This window comes from Tamandua tetradactyla, chromosome 15, assembly GCF_023851605.1.
Source record: "Tamandua tetradactyla isolate mTamTet1 chromosome 15, mTamTet1.pri, whole genome shotgun sequence".
NCBI classification, from domain to species: domain Eukaryota; kingdom Metazoa; phylum Chordata; class Mammalia; order Pilosa; family Myrmecophagidae; genus Tamandua; species Tamandua tetradactyla.
Genome location: NC_135341.1, coordinates 55,725,016 through 55,745,174, shown reverse-complemented (window position 1 = coordinate 55,745,174; position 20,159 = coordinate 55,725,016). Strand labels below are relative to the sequence as shown.

General features: G+C 40.3%; 1 protein-coding gene across 1 annotated transcript in view; it reads left to right on the top strand.

Moving 5' to 3' along the window:
- CMTM8 (CKLF like MARVEL transmembrane domain containing 8) overlaps positions 1-20,159 on the top strand; it is a 102,553-nt gene that overhangs the window by 77,855 nt on the left and 4,539 nt on the right. Inside the window, exon 2 of the mRNA XM_077129918.1 lies at positions 14,043-14,216. Coding sequence (XP_076986033.1) covers positions 14,043-14,216 — 174 coding nt within the window. The remainder of the gene's footprint in view (positions 1-14,042; positions 14,217-20,159) is intronic.

Sequence of the window (20,159 nt, the reverse complement as noted above, 5' to 3'; positions counted from 1 at the left end):
TTCCACTTATATGATAGCTAGAATATACAAATTCATCAAGACAGAAAGTAGAGTACCAGTTACTTTGTACTGGGCAGGGGATGGAGTGGGGAGGGAGTTACTGCGTAATACTGGGTTTCTGTTTAGGGTGATGGGAAAATTCTGGTAATGGATGATGGTGAAGATAGCACAACATTGTGAGTGTGACTGATCGCACACTCAGAGTGGTTGGGATGGGAAATTTATTTGCCATACATATTTCTACAATTTAAAAAAAAAGATTAAAGAAACAATAGAAACTAAAGGCAATACAAGATCCTAACCAGGATCTAACAAGGGAGAAGAAAATTCCCGAAGGACAATATTGGGATATAAGAAAAGAATGGAATATACACTGTAAGCATTACATCAATTTTAAATTTCTTGATTTTAATAACCAGTGTTTAAGATGATTTTTCAGTTTGCTAATGCCGCCAGAATGCAATATTCCAGAAATGGATTGGCTTTTACAAAGAAGATTTATCAGGTTGCATATTTACAGTTCTAAGTTCATGAAAATGTCCAAATTAAGGCATCAACAAGAGGATACCTTCACTAAAGGCCTATGGCATCCCCAGTTTCTTGGAAGACAGATGGCAACTTTGCTGTCTTTCTCTCCCGGTTTCAGATGTCTCTCTTAGCTTCTGGTGTCTCCTTGGGCATTTTCCTTTTGCATCTCCCAGCGTCTGTGTCTAAGTTTTTTCCAAAATGTTTTCCTCTTAAAGGGCTCCAATAAGCTGAGTCCTGTAAGTCCACCTTGAATGGACGGGGATCATATCTTCAGGGGGAAAACCTAGTCAAAAGGTCCTACCCATGGCCACAGGGGCTCAGCAGGCAGAGTTCTTACCTGCCATGCTGGAGACCTGGGTTCGATTCCCAGCGCCTGCCCATGCGAAAAAAAAAAGGTCCCACCCACAATAAGTGTACATCCGCAAGATGGGATGAAAAGAACATGGCTTTTCTGGGATACATAACAGCTTCAGACCAGCACAGATGTGTCACATAAGTGAATGTCCTTGTTCTTAGGAAATGCACGTAGAAGTATTAAGTGTTCAAGGAGTGTGATGTATACCACCTACTCTCAAATGTTTAGAAAATAGATAAATAGAAAGATAGAATGATACAGTAAATGTAGCTAAGTGTTTAAAATTGGTGGCTCTGAATATCTGGGTGAGGGATATGTCAGAGTTCTTCTGTCAGAGTTTGTATAACTGTTGCAACTGTCATGTAAGCTTGAAAGTATTTCAAAATAAAAAGTGTTCTAAAATTAAAATACATATATATATATATACTTGCCATATATCTTGTTAGGTTACTATCCCTTTTACAAAAGACCTCATACAAATCAATAAGAAAATGATTTTTTTTAATTTATCAATAGATATAGATAGAACCATAAATAGCTGGTAAGTATTTGAAAAGATGCTCTACCATCAATTTGCAACATCTGGAAACTGCAAATTAAGACAGATACAAGAAGGATACTATGCATCAATAGTTCTTCAAATGCAGTCTCTGCATTGTCTGGGAACTCATCTCCCACCTGAGTCTTCCCCAGGGGAGGGGTGAAACGCAACTCAGATGGAATCCCTCTCTCAAGGAATTCAGACCCCAGGGCTTCGCAATTTGAACTAGTGAATCAGAAACTAGGGATGGAAGGGGTAGGACCAGCTACCTGTATTTAACAAGCCCTCCAGGTGATTCTAATGTTCACCCAAGTTTGAGAGTCACTGCCATGTAGCCAGGAGAATGAATGCACTACATTCAATGGCATGGATGAATCTCATAGTTAAGGAAAAGAAGCCGGTCATGCGTGCATACTATATAATACCATTTATATGAAGCTCAGAAACAAGTAAAACAAGTCTAGAGTAATAGAAGTCAGGGTGGTGGTTGTCCTTGGAGGAGGGCAGGGATAACTGGAAGTGGAGAGTGGGGCTTCCAGGATGCTAGTCATGTTCAGTTTCTTCATTTAAATGCTGGGTGAACAGGGTTGTTCAGTTTGTGAAAATTCAAGGAGCTGTTCACTTAGGACTGCATTTTTCTCTGTGCTATATGTCAATAAAGCAGTGAAAGGCAAAAAAAAAAATGGTTCTTTTTATTGGGTTTTTAATCATTTAAAACATAGGGATTTATTCTGGTGAGAATGAAAGGAAAGGGCATGCATACATGGCGAGAAGGTAAATGAGTAAAAAGTTTTTGGAGAGCAACTAGGCAGTATCTCCAAAGCTTAAAATATCCTAGAAATTCTCCTTCCATGAATTTATCCTGTAATTCAGATATGCACATATAACAATGTTCCCTGGGCATATTTGAGCAAACAAAAAAGAAAAGAGACCTTCTAAATTTCCATCAAAAGAAGACTGGGTGGTCAGGAGGGGCCAAGATGGCAGCTTAGCAATGTGTGCGTTTTAGTTCGTCCTCCAGAACAACTACTAAATAACCAGAAACAGTACAGAACAGCTCCTGGAGCCATGATAGATCCGGACACACAGCGTACCCAAGTCTAGACCAGCTGGACCGGCTGCGAGTCTCAGGAACAGTGAGTTCTCCAAGCCGCAGCAGTTTCCCAAGCCGTGGCAGCCGGCGCCCGGCACCCCTCCCCCACAGATGGCTTCCTGGAGGGAAAGGAAAGAGACTCTAACAGTAGCAGGGACTGAGTCCAACCAAACACCAATTGTGGCATTAATAAACAAATTCTGACTACTAAAAATAGGCCCCCAGCTCAGGTGAAACTGGTCAAGGCGGAGGTCGCTTATTGGGCTAACCAAAAAAGAGGAAAGGGGATGAAACAGAGCCTTTTGTGGCTGTTTCTATGGAGGTTTGGCTGCCTCTGGATTCAGTGGCGGGATTACACAGGCTGCAACTGCCCCAGGCATACGCAGAAACAGACTGCTTTCAGGGCTGTCTCCCACCTGAGCCTTCCCCAGGGGAGGGGTGAAACACAACTCAGATGGAATCCCTCTCTCAAGGAATTCAGACCCCAGGGTTTGGCAATTTGAAGCCATTAAAACCAGCCTACAACCTCTCTCCTCTGTCTCCACCACACCTCCAGCAGGGAGAGTCTTCCAAAGTTAAAGGAGCCACAACATCTTTTGCTGGTGCGACCCGCAGACAGATAAGCGCCACATACTGGGCAGGATAAGAAAAACAGAGTCCAGAGACTTCACAGGAAAGTCTTTTAACCTGCTGGGTCGCACACTCAGGGAAAACTGCCGCAGGTGACTCCTTCCCCCCGAAAGGAGGCCAGTTTAGTCCGGGAAAACTCGGCTGGAGTCTGTAATACCTATGTAGACCCTCCTAAGGGTGGGGAGGGAAAAGGCACCTTACAAGCAGGACAAGAAAACAAGAACTGAAAAATTACCCTCTGTTAAACAAAACTTAAGCTAGAGTCCCAGAAAAAGCTGAACTGAAGGTCAAAGAACAGATAGACAACAAACTCATCTAGCAAGAAAACCCTAGGTAGGATAAGTGAAAGCAATCTTCAGAATAAACTAATTAAGGTAATTGAATGTCCAGATGCCAGCAAAAAATAACAAATCACACCAGGAAAATTAAAGATATGGCCCAGTCAAAGGAAAAAACCAATAGTTCAAATGAGATACAGGAGCTAAAACAACTAATTCAGAATATACGAGCAGAAATGGAAAACCTCATCAAAAACCAAATCAATGAATTGAGGGAGGACATGAAGAAGGCAAGGAATGAACAAAAAGAAGAAATGGAAAGTCTGAAAAAACAAATTACAGAACTTATGGGAATGAAAGACACAGTAGAAGAGATGAAAAAAACAATGGAAACCTACAATGGTAGATTTAAAGAGACAGAGGTTAGAATTAATGAACTGGAGGATGGAACATCTGAAATCCAAAAAGAAAAAGAAACTATAGGGAAAAGAATGGAAAAATATGAGCAGGGGCTCAGGGAATAGAATGAAAATATGAAGCGCAAAAATATACGTGTTGTGGGTGTCCCAGAAGGAGAAGAGAAGGGAAAAGGAGGAGAAAAACTAATGGAAGAAATGATCACTGAAAATTTCCCAACTCTTATGAAAGACCTAAAATTACAGATCCAAGAAGTACAACGCACCCCAAAGAGAATAGATCCAAATAGACGTCCTCTAAGACACTTACTAGTCAGAATGTCAGAGGTTAAAGAGAAAGAGAGGATCTTGAAAACAGCAAGAGAAAAGCAATCCATCACATACAATGAAAACCCAATAAGACTATGTGTAGATTTCTCAGCAGAAATCATGGAGGCAAGAAGACAGTGGGATGATATATTTAAATTACTAAAAGAGAAAAACTGCCAACCAAGAATTCTATATCCAGCAAAATTGTCCTTCAAAAATGAGGGAGAAATTAAAACATTTTCAGACAAAAAGTCACTGAGAGAATTTGTGACCAAGACACCAGCTCTGCAAGAAATACTAAAGGGAGCACTAGAGACAGATACGAAAAGACAGAAGAGAGAGGTGTGGAGAAGAGTGTAGAAAGAAGGAAAATTAGATATGACATATAAAATACAAAAGGCAGAATGGTAGAGGAAAGTACTACCCAAACAGTAATAACACTAAATGTTAATGGACTGAACTCCCCAATCAAAAGACATAGACTGGCAGAATGGATTAAAAAACAGGATCCTTCTATATGCTGTCTACAGGAAACACATCTTAGACCCAAAGATAAACATAGGTTGAAAGTGAAAGGTTGGGAAAAGATATTTCATGCAAATAACAACCAGAAAAGAGCAGGAGTAGCTATACTAATTTCCAACAAATTAGACTTCAAATGTAAAACAGTTAAAAGAGACAAAGAAGGATACTATGTACTAATAAAAGGAACAATTCAACAAGAAGACATAACAATCATAAATATTTATGCACTGAACCAGAATGGCCCAAAATACATGAGGCATACACTGCAAATACTGAAAAGGGAAATAGACATATCTACCATAATAGTTGGAGACTTCAATTCACCACTCTCATCAATGGACAGAACATCTAGACAGAGGATCAGTAAAGAAACAGAGAATTTGAATATTACAATAAATGAGCTAGACATAACAGACATTTATAGGACATTACACCCCACAAAAGCAGGATACACCTTTTTCTCAAGTGCTCATGGATCATTCTCAAAGATAGACCATATGCTGGGTCACAAATTTAAGTCTCAACAAATTTAAAAAGATTGAAATCATACACAACACTTTCTCAGATCATAAAGGAATGAAGTTGGAAAGCAATAATAGGCAGAGCACCAGAAAATTCACAAATACGTGGAGGCTCAAAAACACACTCTTAAACAACGAGTGGGTCAAGGAAGAAATTACAAGAGAAATTAGTAAATATCTCGAGGCGAATGAAAATGAAAACACAACATATCAAAACTTATGGGATGCAGCAAAGGCAGTGCTAAGAGGGAAATTTATTGCCCTAAATGCCTATATCAAAAAAGAAGAAAGGGCAAAAATGCAGGAATTAACTGTCCACTTGGAAGAACTGGAGAAAGAACAGCAAACTGACCCCAAAGCAAGCAAAAGGAAAGAAATAACAAAGATTAGAGCAGAAATAAATGAAATTGAGAACATGAAAACAATAGAGAAAATCAATAAGACCAGAAGTTGGTTCTATGAGAAAATCAATAAGATTGATGGGCCCTTAGCAAGATTGACAAAAAGAAGAAGAGAGAGGATGCAAATAAATAGGATCAGAAATGGAAGAGGAGACATAATCACTGACCTCACAGAAATAAAGGAGGTAATAACAGGATACTATGAACAACTTTATGCTAATAAATACAACAATGTAGATGAAATGGACAAGTTACTAGAAAGGCATGAACAACCAACTTTGACTCAAGAAGAAATAGATGACCTCAACAAACCAATCACAAGTAAAGAAATTGAATTAGTCATTCAAAAGCTTCCCAAAAAGAAAAGTCCAGGACCAGATGGCTTCACATGTGAATTCTACCAAACATTCCAGAAAGAATTAGTGCAAACCCTGCTCAAACTCTTCAAAAAAATTGAAGTGGAGGGAAAGCTACCTAATTCATTCTATCAAGCCAACATCACCCTCATACCAAAACCAGGCAAAGATATTACAAAAAAGAAAACTACAGACCAATCTCTCTAATGAATATAGATGTAAAAATCCTCAACAAAATTCGAGCAAATCGAATCCAGCAACACATTAAAAGAATTATACATCATGACCAAGTAGGTTTCATCCCAGGTATGCAAGGATGGTTCAACATAAGAAAATCAATTAATGTAATACACCATATCAACAAATCAAAGCAGAAAAAAATCACACGATCATCTCAGTTGATGCAGAGAAGGCATTTGACAAGATTCAACATCCTTTCCTGTTGAAAACACTTCAAAGGATAGGAATACAGGGGAACTTCCTTAAAATGGTAAAGGGAATATATGAAACACCCACAGCTAATATCATCCTCAATGGGGAAAAATTGAAAACTTTCCCCCTAAGATCAGGAACAAGACAAGGATGTCCACTATCACCACTGTTATTCAACATCGTGTTGGAAGTTCTAGCCAGAGCAATTAGACAAGAAAAAGAAATACAAGGCATCAAAATTGGAGAGGAAGAAGTAAAACTCTCACTGTTTGCAGATGATATGATACTATATGTCGAAAACCCTGAAAAATCCACAGCAAAACTACTAGAGCTAATAAACGAGTACAGCAAAGTAGCAGGTTACAAGATCAACATTCAAAAATCTGTAGTGTTTCTATACACTAGTAATGAACAAGCTGAGGGGGAAATCAAGAAACGAATTCCATTTACAATTGCAACTAAAAGAATAAAATACTTAGGAATAAATTTAACTAAAGAGACAAAAGACCTATACAAAGAGAATTACAAAAAACTGTTAAAAGAAATCACAGAAGACCTAAATAGATGGAAGGGCATACCATGTTCATGGATTGGAAGACGAAATATAGTTAAGATGTCAATTCTACCTAAATTGATTTACAGATTCAACACAATACCAATCAAAATCACAACAACTTATTTTTCAGAAATAGAAAAACCAATAAGCAAATTTATCTGGAAGGGCAGGGTGCCCCGAATCGCTAAAAGTATCTTGAGGAAAAAAAACAAAGCTGGAGGTCTCACGCTGCCCGACTTTAAGGCATATTATGAAGCCACAGTGGTCAAAACAGCATGGTACTGGCATAAAGATAGATATATCGACCAATGGAATCGAATAGAATGCTCAGATATAGACCCTCTCATCTATGGACATTTGATCTTTGATAAGGCAGTCAAGCCAACTCACCTGGGACAGAACAGTCTCTTCAATAAATGGTGCCTAGAGAACTGGATATCCATATGCAAAAGAATGAAAGAAGACCCGTATCTCACACCCTATACAAAAGTAAACTCAAAATGGATCAAAGACCTAAACATTAGGTCTAAGACCATAAAACAGTTAGAGGAAAATGTAGGGAGATGTCTTATGAATCTTATAACTGGAGGCGGTTTTATGGACCTTACACCTAAAGCAAGAGTACTGAAGAAAAAAAGAAAGAAATTGGAGCTCCTCAAAATTAAACACTCTTGTGCATCAAAGAACTTCATCAAGAAAGTAAAAAGACAGCCTACACAATAGGAGACAATATTTGGAAACGACATATCAGATAAAGGTCTATTATCCAGAATTTATAAAGAGATCGTTCAACTCAACAACAAAAAGACAGCCAATCCAGTTATAAAATGGGAAAAAGACTTGAACAGACACCTATCAGAAGAGGAAATACAAATGGCCAAAAGGCACATGAAGAGATGCTCAATGTCCCTGTCCATTAGAGAAATGCAAATCAAAACCACAATGAGATATCATCTCACACCCACCAGAATGGCCATTATCAACAAAACAGAAAATGACAAGTGCTGGAGAGGATGTGGAGAAAGAGGCACACTTATCCACTGTTGGTGGGAATGTCAAATGGTGCAACCACTGTGGAAGGCAGTTTGGCGGTTCCTCAAAAAGCTGAATATAGAATTGCCATATGACCCAGCAATACCATTGCTAGGTATCTACTCAGAGGACTTAAGGGCAATGACATGAATGGACATTTGCACACCAATGTTTATAGCAGCATTATTTACAATTGCAAATAGATGGAAACAGCCAAAATGTCCATCAACAGACGGTATATACATACGATGGAATATTATGCAGCTCTAAGACAGAATAAACTTATGAAGCATGTAATAACATGGATGGACCTAGAGAACATTATGCTGAGTGAGACTAGCCAAAAACTAAAGGACAAATACTGTATGGTCTCACTGATATGAACCGACATTAGTGAATAAACTTGGAATATGTCATTGGTAACAGAGACCATCAGGAGATAGAAATAGGGTAAGATAGTGGGTAATTGGAGCTGAAGGGATATGGACTGTGCAACAGGACTGGATACAAAAACTCAGAAATGGACAGCACAATACTACCTAATTGTAATATAATTATGTTAAAACATTGAATGAAACTGCATGTGAGAATGATAGAGGGAGGAGGGCTGGGGACATAAATTTAGTCAGAAAGAAAGATAGATGTTTAAGATCGAGATGGTATAATCTAGGAATGCCTAGAGTGTATAATAATAGTGAAATGTACAATGTGCAAATTTTAAAAATGTTTTTGCATGAGGAAGAACAAAGGATTGTCATTATTGTAGGGTGCTGAAAATAGATGATATCTAGTACTTTAAAATGTCACATTATGTGTAAGACTAAAGCAAAAAATGTTTATTTGTTACAAAATTTAGATTTTGACTAGAGCATTTCCTCATATAACTAATGTAGATAGTTTGATTGAATGTCATAAGTACTTGGAATCTCAGGTAGCACATGAGTTTTTGTCGGTTTGTCCAGAGTGATCCCCCGATGAATCCCAGAATGATTTGATCAGTGACTGGAAAAGTATTTGCAAGCCCCCTTCGGGGAATAGTGAGAGTGGGGAGAAATTCAACCTCCCCAAGTTGAATTCTTGATATTCTCACAAGCAGTGTGGACAACCAAAGCTATAGGCTGAGCCCCCAGTCTTGGGGTTTGTTCACATGAAACTTAAACCCACAAAAGATAGGTCAAGTCTACTTAAAATTTAGGCCTAAGAGTCACCCCCAAGAGAGCCTCTTCTGTTGCTCAGATGTGGCCTCTCTCTCCAGCCAATATGATGAGCATTCTCACCACCCTCCCCGTCTCTGCGTGGGACATGACTCCCAGGGGTGTGGACCTTCCTGGTAACGTGAGACAAAGATCCTGGAATGAGCTGAGACTCAGCATCAAAGGACTGAGAAAAAAACCTAGAATGAGCTGAGAATTAACATCAAGAGACTGAGAGAACCTTCTCGACCAAAAGAGGGAAGAGTAAAATGAGGCAAAGTGTCAATGGCTGAGAGATTCCAAACAGAGTCGAGAGGTTATCCTGGAGGTTATTCTTACGCATTAAGTAGATATCACCTTGTTGTTCAAGATGTAGTGGAGAGGCTGGAGGGAATTGCCTGAAAATGTAGTGCTGTGTTCCAGTAGCCGTGTTTCCTGATGATGATTGAACAATGATATAGCTTTCACAATGAGACTCTGTGAATGTGAAAAACTTATGTCTGATGCTCCTTTTAGCTACTATATCAACAGAAGAGTAGAACATATGGAATAAAAATAAATAATAGGGGGAACAAATGTTAAAATAAATTCAGTTTGAAGGCGAGGGGTAAGGGGTATGGTACGTATAGTTTTTTTTTTTCTCTCTATTATCGTTTTATTTCTTTTTCTGTTGTCTTTTTATTTCCTTTTCTAAATCGATGCAAAAGTACGAAGAAATGATGAATATGCAACTATGTGATGATATTAAGAATTACTGATTGTATATGTAGGATGGAATGATTTCTAAATGTTTTGTTTGTTAATTTTTTTTTAATTAATAAAAAAAAGAAGACTGGTTCCACAAATTATGGAAAACTGGGCATCTGTTGAAATTGGCATCTGTGTGCCATCTGAGTGGAAGGTTATCCTTCACGGCATTGTAACTAAAAAAAAAAAGCAAGATACAGGCAATGTGTGCAGAGTGATCCATATTTATAAGAAGGAGAAAAAGGATATATAAGTGGGTGGTTAGAAATGCAAGGAAAGAGGTTAGGATAGATGCAAAATTGTTAGTATTGGTTTCTCTTGAGGATTTAAAATTGGTGGGCAGGAAGGGGGGAGGCTCATTTCTCTATGTTCTTGTGTGTTAATTTTTTTTACCTACATTTATCACTTAAGAATTTATAAAAGTCTTTCCCATTCAGAAAAAAAGTCTTAGCTTAAAAAAAAAGGCTTATCAGAGTAAAAGTGAACAGTATTTTTGGAGTCTAAGCAAATAGAGGGCTAGGGTTTGTCTTAAACACACACATATACACACATGCAAAGCAGGAGATCAATGATATTTTTGTAGAAGTATTTCCATCAGTCTTGGTTATAGTGGGAGAAAGAACATTTGCTGCTGGATGTATTTCAGTTACTTCAGAAATTTCCTTGAATAGAACAATTCTTTTCTTTTTTAAAAAAATATTTTATTGAGATATCTTCATGCACCCATACTGTCCATCCAAAGTATACAATCAGTGGCTCACAGTATTATCACATATTTGTGTATTCATCACCATGATCGTTTTAAGAACATTTGCATCACTCCAGAAAAAAGAAATAAAAAGAAAAACCTCATACTTTCCATACCATTAACCCCTCCCTCCCATTGACCACTAGTATTGCACTCTACCCAACAATCCTTTTCTTTACAGGGACATTCCTTTTACTGTGTTGGGTGGTGAGTTGATGGGCCAAGATTTCCTGCTGTTTAAGCAATGGTTCGATTGACAGTGTTACTCCTGTGTGTAAAAGATGACCACCACGTTCACAGCCAACAGCTGCCGGTTGAGACTGTTTAGCTGGACACGAGTTTGTGCTAGAAGCTCTTGTACCCTTGCAGTCCTATGGAGAGATTCCGTTAGCCCACTTGTTTTCTGGGCTCTTCACTCACCATTATGTTTTCTGTATAAATCATCAATGGGGCTCTTCTGACTCTTTCTATTTGAACCAAGAAGACTGTGATGTTTCAGAGCCTGCCACGCCTGATTATACCTATTTCCAGTCTGACTTTTCCAACTGAATGTCAAAAATAACGTGTATAGGCTTACCTGTCAGTTAGGATGAATTTAAACCAAAAGACTCCATTACTGTGAAGCTTAAGTGCTTTCAGGAATTCCATCCTGTTTTGTGCATCTTCACCTTAGATAAATTGTGTTGCCACAGATGTAAGCACAAAAATACATCTCCTTGAAGCATCTTTTCTTTGAAATTCATATACAATATCAAGCAGATAAAAGAATGTCAACTTTCTAGTTGTAAAGAGGAGAAAACAGCAACAGTTAGTTTGTTACCAGCTCCCCAGGGCAGGCATTCAAGCTGTTAGAGAGATGGGTTCCTTTCAGGAAACAGTTTAAAATGTGCCTCAGACACCTTTATCTGAAGGCTTACTTCTCTCCGCAGTAAATATTCCTCCTCCAGAGGGGCTTAAACTCTTCTTGACACAGTATCTGCTTCTAATCTCTGCATGGAGGTCCCCATCCATATCAAACTGGGTGGATTGAAAACTGAGCTCATGAACAACAATCCCCTTAACCTGTTCCCCTTCCACTGTTCCAGCTGAACAGATGCCACCCTAATCCACTAAGGAAATCTTCCCAGAATCCTGGAGGTCATTCTGTTTTTATCTTGTGCTTCCCATCCCCATATCTAATCTGTTAAAGTCTTGTCTACCTCTGAAATTTGTCTTGAATTAATCCACTCCTCCATTCTCTGCCACCATATTGGTCTTGAATACATCACCTTCTCCCATGATTTAGTTTGTAAATGCTGCCAGAAATGCAATATACCAGAAATGGGCTGGCTTTTATAAAGGAAACTTAGGAAGTTACAAGTTCACAGTTCTAAGGCCATAAAAATATCCAAACTAAGGCATCCAAAGAAAGATTCCTTGAATAAAAGGCGATCTGAGAAGGCATGTGGCTGGCACCTGCTGGTCATTTGGCTTTTGGTTTCAAACAGCTTCTTCTTGCATCTTCAAATGTCTCTCTCTTCGTTGGCTCTGAAGCTTTTTCCAAAATAATTCCCTCTTAAAGGACCCCAGTAAGCAACCCACCTTGAGTGGGTAGAGACACATCTCCATGGAAACCACCTAATCACAAGCTCTCACCCATATTGAATCGGGATTAAAGAACATGGCTTTTCCGGGGTGCATAACAGTTTCAGACAGGCACATCCCACTTGGATTATTGTGACAGTCTCTGAATTTATCTTCTCACCCTTCCCCTCTTAACCTCTCCACATGTCCATACTCTACATGCAGCCCGAGTATGCTTATAAAAATGTAACCCAATTTTATCATTCCCTTGCTTAAAACCCTCCCCACTGCCCTTAGGATAAAGCACAAAATCCTTAGGCCTTCTAGTCCATTTAATCTAACCCTAACCAACTTCTTCAACACCTTGCACCAATGTCCTGTCTAACAACACTTTCTTACAGGGTCTAGAAAGCAGCAAAGCCTTCCTACCTCCAGACTTTGGCCCGTGTTGTGCTGTTAGAATGCTGTTTCCCTGCTGCTGTCTCGCCAGCTCTTAGACTTCAGGTCCAACTGAAATGACATTCTTCAGTATGGCCTTCCCTGATGTTTCTCGCTCCCACCAACAGCATTAGGTCCTTCCACTATATGGACCCTTATCACACCCTTTATTTTCCCCTGTAGGATTTTTTTCATAATTGTAATTGTAAAAAGTATTTCTCTCCCCCACTAGACTTTAAGTTGAATATGAGCAGGGTCCGTGCAATATGTTCCCCCATTTTATCCCCAGAGCCTGATAGCAGGAAGCCTGGTATAACATAGGTGCTCAAATTTTAAAGAAATGAGTGAAAACTATTTGTAGCTTTGGTACTAGTACTACTTTAGTACTGTGCTCCACTTACCACAAGGGAAGCTAAAGCAGAAATGAAATAACTGGTCCTGGTCACACAGCAAACCAGGACTTGCCAACGGAATCTGCCTGGGAATCCTGTTGCTGTCTCCTGGCAGTGTGTGTGGTTCACGCACTTTTTCATTAGGAGTAAGGCCTCCTCAATCCCTGCAAGGTGCTGGAACGTGAGATGCACACCTTGCTCTGGCCCTCCTTTGTTGGGGACTGAAGACGTGATTTAGATTAGTTTCTTTTTCCTTGAAGGTCTCCAGTTAAGCAACGACTGATGTTGATGGGGTTTTAGATTTCTACTCACTCGGCACCGGCACAGATTTGGACAACTGTTACTGGGGGAGAGGTGCAACTTTTAATAAAACACTGAGTGACTCTATCGGGCCTGGGTTCTTTCTGGCTGTCCTCCCTGGAATCTCTCAGGCCATGTGCTGTCTCTAAGAAGGGCAGCACTGGCGGATGGGAATGCCCAGAGGCTCCTCCCTTGAGAGCAGGTCAGGCCTGGGACCACCTCTGAGCGGAGCTGTAGTCTTGCTCCCTTTACAAGTATCAGCTTGTGAATGAATTCCAGCCAACATGTGTGTCGTTTTGTCCTGTGAGGTGTTTTTTTAAGACTCTTCATTAGTACTAACCTTTGAAAATTAAGATGATCATGTGCAAACCTGAGATTTTTGTCTTCTGGAAGAACGGGCCCACAATTCAGCAACCATTGGCTGGAATTGAGTCGAGGCTGCTTAAGACAAGACATTCTCTTGTCAGTCATGGCACCTGCCCAGCCTGCTATGTTCATTTATCTTATCTTCCTAGAATCTGTTGGCACATGAGTTTGCGTCCCCCATGATACTTTCAAGTCACGTGTTTGTGTATATATGCCTGAAAGTTGTCATTGGTATCCTAATTATTTTTTCTCTGCCCCATTTTCTTCTTTGTTTTCTCCTTTTCCCTCCCTTTTCTTTGCCACCGTCTCTATCATTTGACAGGTTCTGGGACTGCTGGTATGGACACTCATTGCTGGAACTGAGTACTTCCGGGTCCCTGCATTTGGCTGGGTCATGTTTGTAGCTGTGTTTTACTGGGTGCTCACCGTCTTCTTCCTCATCATCTACATAACAATGACCTACACCAGGATTCCCCAGGTGCCCTGGACAACGGTGGTAAGGAAGCCCATGGATGATATTCTTGTCTGTTGCCCGCTAAATAGGAGGGAACTTAGTCTTTCTCTAGTCAATTCTAGATTGTCTCTTTGCAAACAGAGGATGAGTCAAGTGGTGGAGAACCCAACACAGCCAACAATCTCCATATAAATCAAGTATCTTCTATGTGTTTTATGCATAAGTGTGGAACTGGGCATGTTGGAAGTTCCAAGAATTCTTTTTAGGCAAAATGCAAACCATTTCTCTAACGTCTGAATCAAGTCCCCTTGACTCAAGTTCAATTCTCGTATGTAGACTGTTGCTAATGACTTCCCTGTAACTGATGTCAGTCTGGAAATGCGTATGTTAGGGTGTCACCCTTCTTTCAAAACCCTCCTGGAGCTGGGACTTTTAACCTTTTGGACTATAGAGCCCTTTGATTTGGAATGCACTCTGTGCACAAAGGGCTAGAACTAAAAGTGGAGACTCCTGTTAGAACAAATTGGTGCCCTCACATTTGGAAATAAGACTAATTAAAGATGATTGGATTCTTGTCCTGGCTCTGGGCATTGTGCTAGATGTGAGACAAATGGATAAGGGATGCATGTTATAGAAGGAAATAGTTAAGAAAATGCATCAATGCAGTATTACTACGATGCAGGCTAAAGGGGAGGTACATACACAGTGTAATGGAAGTTACCATCTCAACTTAAGTCAGCTGGGAAATCTTCAGAGAGACAATATTTTGCTTCACCTGGAAGACTGAATGCTCAGGACCTAAGTTGAATTCATAGACAGGAGGTGAGGTCTCCCTTGGCCTGGAACATTTACTATCTTACTGGTGAATTTACAGCGGCCATATGATTTTTTTATCTTCATCCAAGTTGTGCCACATAGGTGTACATATAAAATGGAGCTTTGAAGTGGCACCAATTTTCTTGTTCTCAACCACTGTTTCAGAAAAATATCCAGTTCCAAATAACTGACTTAACTAAATTTGAAATATAGCCTAGTGGATTGTGGATTAGAGTTAAAGGCAGCGTATCCTTTCAAACAGTGCTATCATCTCTCAAAATCATCTGGCTTTTTCCTTTCTGCGTTGCCTTCAGAGCTAAATTAAATCCTATAAGGAAACAGGTCTCATTTGAGGTCAGAAAACAGCCTGAGGGACTTTTGACTGTTTGCCCATATCCAAAAGGAAAGATTCTCCATTAAAGAATTTTGGATCTATAGTTTGATGATCTCTGGTATAGCTCATTAGTCTGTCTTTTCTCCAAGCCTAAATCTCTCCTTCATGAATTTAGAACATTTTAATATTGCCTTTAATAGTACATTTGAAAAAAATGTACTATTAACAACTCTCTCTTGTGGTTCACCCTAATTTCTACAGTGATTTCATCCATTATCTGAATTTATCATTATGGGTTGTGACCCCGTTTTATAGAAAAGGAAACTGATGTTTGGAATCATGTCACTTTGCACAGATTCACACACAGCTGGAGTCCATGTCTCCTGACTTCCATCCAGCATTTCTTTTCTAATCTCATCCTGCTTCAGTTGCTTCTCTGCCCAAGCAGTAAATAAGAGCTGCAGCCAGACGTGGGAGACCTGCACTTCTAATCCCGTAGTAATTATTCATCTGAGAGCGCGTCCTCATGTATAAAGGGAACAGACAAATCATGCAAATGAGGACACTGAGCTTGGTTTTGAATTATTGCCTCCCATGCTCTTTCGTAGCATATTAAACATCTTGAGAATATTCTTCACTTCCTCAAGAAATAAACTGGAAAAATGGTCCCAGGATTGCTAGCTCTTCTCCTTGGCTCTCCCCCCACACCCCCACCCCCACTCTCAGAGAATCCAGAAATCTGGGTTTTTGTATGATCTTTCCAGTTTTAAAATGTTAATAGCCAAATTTTTTAAAACATCATTTGGTGCCTACGGACGCTGCAGGTTATGTCTGGCTTCTGGTTGGGGTTTTTATTTACTGTTCCAAGGAGCACCTTTATAATCTCTCAAAGCGTATGTGAGTTGGGTAAATGGTATTAACTGAATGTCCAGAGTGGGGGCTGGTAAAAGTTTCCATCTGTAATAACTAAAGCCTGCAGGCTAATCTTCTGTATTTCCTGCTGCCCAGCACTACGCCTTACGGACCAGGGAATTAGATGCTGGCCCTCCTTGCCCTGTCCCAATACCAGTCAGGAGCATGGCAAAGGTCGCCTGACTAGGATGTTGTGACCAAGGCAGCCAAGCTCCGGGTGCTGAGAAGGCCTCCCAGAATTCTGCCACTCAAAGCCTGATCCCTGAACCAGAAGCATCAGTTATCACCCGGGAGCCTCATTAGAAATAGAGAATCTTAGGCCCTGCTGCAGACTTGACTGGACCAGAACTTCTGGTGAGGGCTTGGGAGTCTCTATCATTATAAACTTTCCAGATGATTCTCACATACCAAAAGAGTGAGAAGCATTGATTTAGAGATAGTAATAGGTCCACAATCCCTTACCCTAAACCCTTGGGCCAGCTGTGTCACGTTAATGTTTCTGTAAGAACGTGAATTTTCCAACTAAGAGGGATAATAAAGATGACATTGCCCCATGTTAATTCAAGTCAGCTTTTGCTGCCTTATGAGTTTTGGATTTACTCTTGATTTTTAGAATATGTAGGGACCCAAGATTGCAGATTAGGGATTGATAGATATGATTTTAGTCCCCTAGGAACTGGCAGAGACCACCCATGGAACACTGCAAAAACTAGAACTTCAAAATCTTGTGCATAACTCCCCCATTTATAGGCATGAGCATTGCATTGGAACCCTATTTAACAGCAGGCCTCTCCCATAACACATCAGGGAGAATACAGGCACAAAGTTACCTGCTGTCTTTAATATGCAGTAGAAACCACAGCTGGTTCCCACTAGCCCCTCTGAGCTCCTAGGCTCGAAATGCTATAATGCTGTTTACCTAGGGAATCTTGGATGTGCTTTCTGACAAATCTGACTTGAGCTAAAATTATTAAGCAATAAAATTGCCTTAAATAGCATTAAGCACCATGGCCTATAGAAATACATTTTTTGAGACTTGATCATCTGTAGTTCGTCTCCATCAACCTCTTTACAAGCCCTGTGAGCTGCACAGAACAAGGGGTATTAGACAGCTTTTACTGGTAACAGCAGTTGCTGTTTATTAAGCACGTGCTCTGTGCTGGGTATCATATTTTATATCATTTCATTTAATCACAGTAGCTCTGCAAAGACAGAATGGAGTATTTCCATTCTGTGGGGAAGAAACGGAGGCATTGAGAGGATGTTTGGTAGCCAAGAATGAAATGCCAACCACAGCTGTCTGTCCTGGAGTCTGTGTTTCCCAGTGCACACGTGGCCATCTTTCTCTTGCCCTTGGAAGTGGCCATTTTCATTGTGCCATTTGGAGCAGGAAGTGCCAGCCCACATATTGTATCTCGGTGGTCTTTTCAGCATAGCACCTCTAAAGAGTCTGAATTTTGCCACAAGACCCTCCACAAAAAGTGGTTGCTGTGGGTTGGGTTGTGTCCCCCGCCAAAAAAAAAAAATATGTGTTCAAACACTAACCCCTGGTACCATGCACATGGCCTGATTTGGAGGTAGGAACTTTGAAGATGTGACTGGTTAGGATGAGTTAAACTGTGACTTGTGTCCTTATAAAAAGCGAGAGATTTGGCACATTTAGACACACAAGGGAGAAGATTATATGAACAAAGAGACAAATTGGAATTTCTTGGATTGCTGCCACAATCCAAGAAATGCCAAGAATTGTTGGTAACCACCAAAAGCCAGGAGTGGGATATGGAATGGATTCTTCCCTAGAGATGTCAGAGGGAGCTTGGCCCTAGCAACAACTTGATTTCAGACTTCTAACCTCCAGAGCTATGAGAAATCATCTCATATTTGATACTTTGATTTGGCAGCTCTAGCATATGACTTCTTAGAGTCATATGCTAGAGCTGCTAGCATATGCTCACCCTCCTGTTGGCTCTGGCTCTGGCCAGTCTACTTGAGCCTGCAGTTATGTTCCGGCTGTCGCCTGGTAGAGCCATGTCTTGATCCCAGTGAGGTTCCCATTGAGTCTTCCTATTTCTCTTTAGTCAGTCAATCCAAGGCACTTAGTCCAAAGGTCACAATCAAATTCTAAAGGACTACCTCTGATTCTGGCCTCTAGCTGATATGTTAAGCAGGAATAAAAAAAATAAATGATGCAAGCAGAGTACTTTACAACTTGGAATAGGTTGAATTATGTACCTCAGCATGGACATAATCTTAATCCTCATTCCTAGAGGTGTAAACCCAGTGTAAATAGGACTTCTTGAAGATGTTATTTTTAGTTAAGGTATGGCCCAACAGAATGAGGGTGGGTTTTAACCCAGACTACTGGAGGCCTTAAATAGAACTGGGGAGTCACAGTAGCAAGAAAGAAGAAGACATTGCTATGTGGTGGCGTTGGGGGGTGCAGAGATACAAGCCAAGGAACCCCAAGAATTCTAGCAGGCAGCTAGTAACAGAACACACAGAATCTGGGAGAAAGCAAGCCTTATTGATATCTTGATTTTGTACTCCTCTGGCCTCAAAACTATGAGCCAAAAAATTCCTCTTGTTGAAGCCAACCCATTGTGTGATATTTGTCTTAGCAGATCAGGCAAACTAAGACAGAGCTCTTTAGAAAAATTTGTCTTCTTTGAGATGGGTGGGACAAAAAAATCCCATTTTGTAGATTAGGTCTATAATCAGTTAGGTTATGGGTTGACTGCTATAATGGAGAGATCTATAATAATACTATCAGACTAAACTTATTTCTCTCTGCTGTAATAGCCTACATAGGTTACCTGCTTTACATGGTCAACCAGTAACCCTGGCTTCTTCTATCTTGTTGGCTCTGTCATCTTTAACCTTGACTTGTGGTCTGTGCCCACCATCATATCTGCATTCTAGCCAGGGGGACAAATGGAAAAATGGGGTAAATGGAAAGGTACACTCTTCCCTTTTAAGGCATGATATGGAAATTGTATCTGTTACTTCTCACATTCTATTATCCTGCACATGGTCACTTGACTATACCTTCTTCCAAGAAAAGCTAGGAAATAGAATCATTCTGGGTGGCCACGTGTAGGATAGAAATTATCACCTGGTAGGACATGAGAACAGATATCAGGGAACAGCTAACAGTTTCTGCCACAGGGGTTAAAGAGGTGATTTGTTCAAAGCCACATAGCTAGTGAGTGGTAAACTGAGGACTAGGTAAACTAGGCCACCCAGCTGGTCTATATTTTGCAGCCACCCTACCACCAGGTGGGCCAAGGACTGAGTTCTGGCTAATGGGATTTAAGAAGTGATGTGTTAAACTTCTAGGTCACACTCTTAGGGGAGGGACAGGCTTTTTTTCCCTTCCCTTGCTCCTCCTATTAGCTGGTATGTAGATATGGAAGGGGGCACTGCCTTGACCCAGGTGAAGGGTGGTAAGACATAGAGATGGGAGACCACACAAAGCTCCAGCTCCTTATACCAACCTGTCACGAGATAGAAATAGACCATCTAACTTAAGCCACTCATTTTGGGTCATGTTATAGTAATGAAATCCATACACTAACTAGACATCATTTCGGGGTTTCGTCCCACTGTCCTCAGACCTGAAATTTCTTTTCATGTGTAGAGAAATTGTAAGTAGGCTTCCTCTAAGTAACATTTTGTGATCCAGAGTTGAAGGAAAGCTGGAAATACTCAAGTAAACCAGAAGGTTCTTTGCACAGCTCCATAAAAAGTGAGCCAGTTTAAAGCTTAATTCTAATCCTTTGAATTCAGTAAGTATTGATTTAATATCTACTTTGTATTGCTCTTGGATCTGTGGGCATTTTGTTTTTCCATTTGTCTGGTAGTGGGTGGGCCACTCCAGAGCCTGAGTTATGATCCAGGGCAGGGAGGTTGTGCAGGCTGGACTA